This window comes from Glycine max, chromosome 20, assembly GCF_000004515.6.
Source record: "Glycine max cultivar Williams 82 chromosome 20, Glycine_max_v4.0, whole genome shotgun sequence".
NCBI classification, from domain to species: Eukaryota; Viridiplantae; Streptophyta; class Magnoliopsida; order Fabales; family Fabaceae; genus Glycine; species Glycine max.
The window spans coordinates 23,509,335-23,517,047 of NC_038256.2; the positions used below are offsets into that span (position 1 = coordinate 23,509,335).

Sequence of the window (7,713 nt, forward strand, 5' to 3'; positions counted from 1 at the left end):
ATATTTCAAATTATTTTTTATTAGTTGGTAAACTAAGTTAACTAGACCATTTATAATAATTTACATATACTATAACTAAGTTAACTATACCATTTTAATAACACGCGTGTATATAGACACAAATGGAATACACAATCAATGAAAATAAATAAAACTAACATTAGTAATGAAAATAAATAAAACCAACAATATTCATGAAATGAGTTCATGTACAATATCTGTATATACATGGAATATCAATATAAAATATGTACATAAACTATGCCTGATCAGTGCGCCGCCTGTGTCTAGACCTAACATATACTAGATGGTCCTGTGTCACACTCCTGGCCAATTTGAAGCATTCTTCGATCACCTCATGTGTCGATGAGCCAGGCGTGACCACCCCTAGACTCAGATGGCGCTCCAACCTCTCAGCAATGTCATCACAAACTTCCTGTTATGTACAAAACAAACTGATTACACAAATTATTATGCAAATATTGAGGTAAATGACGTAAATTATTAGTATTACTTACCACTGCATGTCTAGGCTCCTCCGCAGATGTCAACGATGCTCCTGGCTCCGGCACGTGAGGGATATTCGTCTGCGGGGCCTGAGGGACGACTCGGGGCTACGGGGCGTGACCATGAGGCAGAGGATCTAATGCGTGGCCTGGTGTCATGAAAGGATGGGAGATGCGGAAGAACCAGTCCATGTAGTCACTGGAACACGCCCCTGACACAACACACACCTCACCTGCTGGAATGATATGATCCTCGTAGTGAATCCACCTATTGTGTATATCATCATACGAGACCCATGAATCGACAAGAGGAGCAGGAATCGTCTGCGTGTAGCCAAACTGCCGCACGACTCTCTCCGGTCGGTAATAAACAACAACAAGCCCCCAGCGCAAGAGACCGGAATAGCACGATCTGACGTGGAAGTCCCGGACCTCCCGGTGCTCCCCATAAAGGATCCAACAGATATCTGGAATCCGGAGTCGGTCCAGGCGCTCCCTGTACGCCGGTGTACGAATGCTCTTCACGGTCTTTTTGGTCACAATCCAACTACACGCATGCGGAGAATCCTCGTCGTACTCCTGATCAGCAGTGGAGTCCGCGACCGACGAAAAGTGCTCGTAAATCCAGCACTACAGATGTAACATCAAAATTATAAACATTAATAATGAAAGCATAACAAAATTTAAAGTTGACCATTGTTGAGGCTGAACGAATAAAAAACATATTTATTACCTGCAGCAGTGTGATGTAACTGCCAAGCTGTCGGTTATGGCTCATAGATGCATCGTTCAGCTGGTCGTACATATGCACCAAAGCAGCCACTCCCCAAGCGTACCTCTCTGTCATACTGAGGTCACAAAGGGCCTCCAAGTAGACAACATGGACAATGGTTGCACTCTTGTTAGCAAACAGAGTGCAACCCAGAAGGTGAAGAAGATATGCGCGAGCCGCAGCTGTCCAATGACCTGCCTGGCATCGGTGCTCATATATATCACGTACTCATTGCAGGCATACGTACGGTCCGCGACACTGGGTTGTCTCAGCCCTAGCAGACTCTGGAGAGACCATCAACAAGTCCACCAGCATCTGAACCGCATCGTCCACGTGCAAGGGCTCAAAAGTGTGTAAGTCGCCAATCACGGGAAGATAGAGAAGCGAGGAGACGTCGTCCAATGTGATGGTAAGCTCTCCCACCGGGAGATGGAAACTAGACGTCTCCCGGTGCCACCGCTCCACAAACCCGAACAAAAGTCCCCGATCGCCGGTGTCTACCAAACATGCGATTAGAGGACTTAGTCTTGTACCAGCAACAAGTCCCTCAATGGCAGGGACAGGCCTGCCTAAACTGTGGACCTTCCTCCCATGAGAGGATAGCTTCAATTCAGGACACTCCTGAATTGAAGTATAAAGGAATGCAAAATTCATTAAAATCATTATTTAAAGGAAAACTAATTTCAATCATAAAGTATAATTTACAAGTAACTAAAAATAAATAGTATAAATACCTCCCCCGTCCATACGCTGCAAGCAACGTGATCCGCATACAGGGTCAACACGGATGGGTCGCTCGGACCACCCGAAAATCCCTCATGCTTATCCTCAGAAGCTTCTGCACCTGTGTCCGCAAGAATGTCCTCTAGAGCAGCTGGTGCCTCCATCGGGTCATCCTGAACATCTGGCGTAGGGATGACTGGCTCATCGTGTGCCGCAGTCACAGCGACTCGCTGCCTCTGTGCGGATGCGGTAGGCCTTCGACGCTGCGGAGCATCATCAGAATCATCATGATCTCCTCGGCCCACACCTCTGGCAGTAACGTGACCTAAGGCACTACCTAATCCTCTAGTCCTAACCATGATTTGCAAATGAGTACCGCAAAATCCATCACTCATTTCATTCTCTCAAATTTCATGCGTGAGTCTCACAAAGCCACCAAAGCCATATGACAAATGAAAATGATTAAAATCATTAAAAGCATGGTTAAGTGAGTGATTAAAATCATTGAAAGCATGGTTAGGTCACTTTAGGATTTTAGAAACTTTCACATATGTTGACTAAATCAATAAGCACACACACTTATGTGTTCGAAATCATTGAACAAAGATGGAATATCCAACTTCATCACCTATTACATGTGGTTGTCCAGTTTTTGAATGGAGAGTTCAATGACAATCCTCAGATGCAATTTGATAGTGAGGTTATAAGGGAATTATGTACATGCATCAATAAGTTGAAAGCATGGTTAAGTGAGTGATTAAAATCATTGAAAGCATGGTTAGGTCACTTTAGGATTTTAGAAACTTTCTCATATGTTGACTAAATCAATAAGCACACACACTTGTGTGTTCGAAATCATTGAACGAAGATGGAATATCCAACTTCATCACCTATTACATGTGGTTGTCCAATTTTCGAATGCTAAGTTCAATGACAATCCTCAGATGCAATTTGATAGTGAGGTTATAAGGGAATTATGTACATGCATCAATAAGTTGGTGGGATATCTAGGTGGAGCAGAAGATCATGTTGAAGTTGTACAATATTAAAATTGTGGATGATATGTTTGGGGGGAGTGATATTGCCATATTAATGAGGAAAACTGTTTCACCGAGTAACAAACAAAGCTTATACAACTTTTAAACTTTTTTTTTTAAGTCACTTTCTTAAACAATGATTAATACATTTTCTTTGGCTTTGTAGCTCAATTTCCAATTCGCAAAAGCTAGCTATAAATATCTAAAGCTTTATTTGTAGTGCATTCAATTGTCAACGTAAATGAAGTGTCTATGAGGAAGTAATTTGCTTTTTTTTTAAGTCAATAATCAATTCCAAATCTTTCTTATAATTATTTCTTAGTTATTTATCTCAATGTTAAAGATTATATTGAGAAAAGGAATAGGTTTCAGCATAAAAGATTGCATGACTTGGTAACCAACCCTTAAGCAAACCATAAGGATGAAGTTGATGCAATTAACCCATAAGCTCTCTCTAGTTGTGATTTTTATCTTTGTCATAATGAGACTAGTTTTAGTAGCAATATATGGTTTGGAATATTTGGATAATTTTTTACAAGCACTAGGTATCTTTTGGAATTTTTTAAATGAAGAAAATTGTCAACATCTCAATATAATCATAATTAATGCTAATCAATATATACTATTTCGATAATTCCCTAAAAGAGGATACATCTATATATAATCATAATTCATGCTAATCAATCTAATTCATCCCTGAAAGAGGATACAATTTGTAAAATGAAGCTGTGACTATTTACGGATCACTTGATCCGTAAACTATGTCTGAGTTGTTTACGGATCAGGTGATCCGTAAATAGTCACAGCTTCATTTGATCCGGAAAATGCTTACGGATCACCTGATCCGTAAGCTCCTCCAAGCTTCCATACTCCGACATCAATGGCGGAAACAGAGGAAAGTGGTGCTTACCTCGACGGTCGACGCTAACGATGCTCCCTCGACGGTGGACGGTGGTTCGTGGCTCCTCTTCACGGCAACAAGGTAGCGCGAGGAAGAATAAAAAATGGCTGCTCGTGCTTCGTCGTTCGTGGCCGAGGAAGAAGAAGAAGAATCAAAGGGAGAAGAAGAAGAAGGTAGCGCGAGGAAGAAGAAGAATGGCTCTAGGGAAGAATCAAATGCTTTGAGGGAGAAGAAGAATCAAATGCTGTGCGAGGAAGAAGAAAAGAAACTGCAACGGAGAAGAGAGAGAGAGTCAAGCATTTTTTTTAAAAAATAACCTAGGGGCATAAAGGGCTTTTCATCTCAAGTGTTGGGTGCACCAGCAAAAATGCTGGGTGCACCTAGCAGCACTCTTGGTTTGCCTTTTGTCCATGTCCATTGAGGGTGTCTTTGTTTCTTTTTTATTATTATTCAATATTATTTTTTTTCTTACCTTTTAAATCACTTTAATTTAAATATTTTTTCTTTATTCTTCTTTCACCAAACAAAAATTATTTCTACTATATTTTATTTATTTATCTTCTTTTCACACCTATCTACTTCTCTTTCCTCTATTTTTTCTCCCCCTACCAAACACAAAGAGAATAAAAATTCTTCTTTAAAGGAATATTTTTAGAATTTTTCATCCGTGATAGCGGTTTTAGAAATAAAAAGAAATCATTTTTTCAATATATTATTTTCATCTTTATTTTATATTAAATTTTAATATTTTCTTTAAAAAAATTATCGGTATATAATTATAAATAAGTCTGTATGACAATGTAAATTGTTTATAATAAATTCAAAATATAAATTATATGTTAAAAATACCTTTTTATTTTAAAATTTAATTATAATAGAACTTTCATATTTAAAAGTATTTATTTAATATAAATTTTAATTATATAAAATAAATATTTATCTTGTGTATTGCACATACTAAAATACTAGTTAAAAATAAAATATTATTAAATATTCTAAATTTTAAATAAATATATGTATGTTCATTTAACTATCTTTTTTATTTGTACTCTTAAAAGTATTATATATATATATATATATTAATATTATTCTCTAGCTGTTTATTAATGTTTTACAAAAAATATTAAATAAAAATATATTCAGTACCTTAAAAACATAAATACATATTTAATATCTTATTTAATAATTTTTTTAAGATTTAAATTATTGAATTTTTGTATGATAAAATGAAAGACCATTCGTGAGTGTGACATTCCCTTTCAACTAGGAAAACAAATTTCTTTTTGGGTCCACTAAGTAAAAGGTATCGACTCGGCGTAATTAATTTTCTGCCATATGCCGATAAGGTTTTCAAAGAAAACCGTGGGTGTGCTCAATTCCATGCGGATAAGATTATAACAACATTCATTTCTTTTTTAAAAAAAAATAAAAAAGAAATGAGCATTCATTTCTCACTTGAAAGTGGAAATTTACTCCAAGGGAGCATATTCATACAAGCTGTACCCCGCTTTATTTATTTTTGCTTACTTTAATTTATTAACGTACGTTACATAATAATTAAAATTAACAAAAATAAAGTTTTGCTATGATGACTTTTTTCTTTAGCTGAAAACTATAATGGCTTTTGTAATAAACAAAGATATTTTAATAGGAGTACAAGAAATTATTAAAGAGAACTAATTATACTCAGATTTAGATACAATTACTATAATAAGATAATCATATATGTTTACATCGAAAAACACTACATTGAAAAACACCAGAGAAATAAAGAAATTTCCAGCTTCAAGTGAAACACCTTAATTCCAGGTTTATATCTAATTTATATTTAAATTTATTTTAAGTTAATAAACGTGTTACTTCCATTTAATTGAGTAAATCATTTGAAGTTAAGAAAACGAAGTCTTGAAATTTATCCAAAAAAAAATAAAAACATTATATTGCTTAATTTTGAAAGTTGGTATCGCTTAACAAATAAGCTTATCACTTAAATTTTTAAGACTGGAACCCTAAAGTCATCTCACTTAAAATTATACCTTTAAAAGAGACTAAACATAATGAATAAAAAGTGATACTTTTTGTTACAAAAATCACACACGTATAGTCAACCATAAAGTCTAGGAGCCACATGATCTTCCAAAGTAATGGTTGATGGTGACAATGACTTTAGCAGCGCGAACATGATTAGGATGTTTTGGTCATCCAATGGCAACAATGAATATATCCTCACGCCCTTGGGATACAAAGGTACCCTGGGTGCAGTGCTCTTGTAGGGATTTCTACAACCAAAAGAAATTCATCAGCAAGTGTTGTTATATTATAAAGTTTGCATTTTCCATTTATAATTTAACTTACAATCCTATCATAAATCTCTTGTGCAACCTTAGTTGTCATCTCCCCAAATCATTTTGTGCAAGCAATTAACCACAAAGGGTCAACAATTTCTAAACTCCCAGATTGAGCTATTAGGTCTTGTCGCTATTGTTTTTTTTTTTTTTTGCCTCCATGAGCTTCTCCTCAAGGAACTCATAACCCTCACGAGATAACACGTGTGTGGTGGTGGTGTGTTTTTGGATTGTTGGAACCTTATTTCTGACGTCATGTAATAAATTACACACAATTTCAACAAAATACTAAAATAGATTACAAATGTGAATTTCAAAAACAAGTTTCACATTTAACCCGCCAAGAAGGGGTTTTGTGACTCACAACAAATTCCTCTCAATTCTTTGGATCAATATCATACTTATTGATGCAATCCTACCCTCCAAGGGCATTGGATAGAATACTCCAAGAAGTTTGGGCCAGAGATGTAGGAGAAGACCCTAGGGTTTGCATGACCTTAGGGTAGATTTTGGGTCCATGGATTAAGTGTGAGCCCACTTATCTTTGAACATATTATATTAGGGTTTCATTATTTTTGGGCCTTGTATTTAGGGCTCCATAGTGTAGGGAGGGTACCCTAATAATGTAGGATTTTTCAACCCTTGTATTTTAGGGCACTTAGACTAGTTTTTGTATTATGGGTAGTTTTGTAAGTTCACATGCATTGAGTGCACTACTTGATGTGTGTGTTGGGAGAGAAATTTAATTGAATTGGGAGAAGCCCAATCCAATTAAATTTTGGACCAGTCTAGGTGGGAGACTCATTTGCTTGCTACACCTCATTGTCACATCATATAGTCACACTTTGTGCATGTCCTTCATGCTTTACATGCCTCATCACACCTAAGCACACTTAGTGGAGAATCTTGGACTTGATCTTGGATTAGTGGGCTGAATCATAGCTAAAATTTACTAATCATAATTAGTGAAATTTTGGTTCCACAAATTCAAATTCAAATTCAAATTTCCCTCTAATTTTGTGTGACACTTAGGCTATAAATAGAGATCTTGTGTGTGCATTTTTTCAACTTTGATCATTTGAGAAATTAGACTTCAAAGTTCAGACCTCATTTGAGGTATAAATTTTGTGCCTCCCTCTCTCCCTCTCCTTTCACTCATCTTCTCCTACCTTCAAGCTCTTATCCATGGCTTCCTATGGTGTTGAGCTTGCTCTTGACTCATCTTATCCTTGAAGTGGCATCTCCAATCACCTTTCCTCCTTCTTCATTCCACTGCCATTAATCTTCAAAAAGCAAAGGACTTCATTGATGAAAAAGATCCAAGGCCTACAAGCTCTACATTGAGCTACATCACTTATCACACGGAATCTCATCTTCACTTTTGTTTTCTAAAAATGCCCATTTGCCAATAAGGTTAGTATTAAATTGC

At 36.4% G+C, this 7,713-nt stretch overlaps 1 protein-coding gene across 1 annotated transcript; it reads right to left on the bottom strand.

Annotated features, from left to right (window-relative positions):
- Positions 1-259: 259 nt before the first annotated feature.
- Positions 260-2,360, bottom strand: SWEET51 (sugar efflux transporter SWEET51). Its single transcript, XM_026127400.1, has 6 exons — positions 2,013-2,360; positions 1,573-1,899; positions 1,240-1,476; positions 735-1,136; positions 519-614; positions 260-436 (listed from the first exon to the last, which is right to left on the bottom strand). The coding sequence occupies exons 1-6, from the start codon at positions 2,358-2,360 to the stop codon at positions 260-262; spliced, it is 1,587 nt and encodes a 528-aa protein (XP_025983185.1).
- Between the last annotated feature and the right edge of the window lie 5,353 nt (positions 2,361-7,713).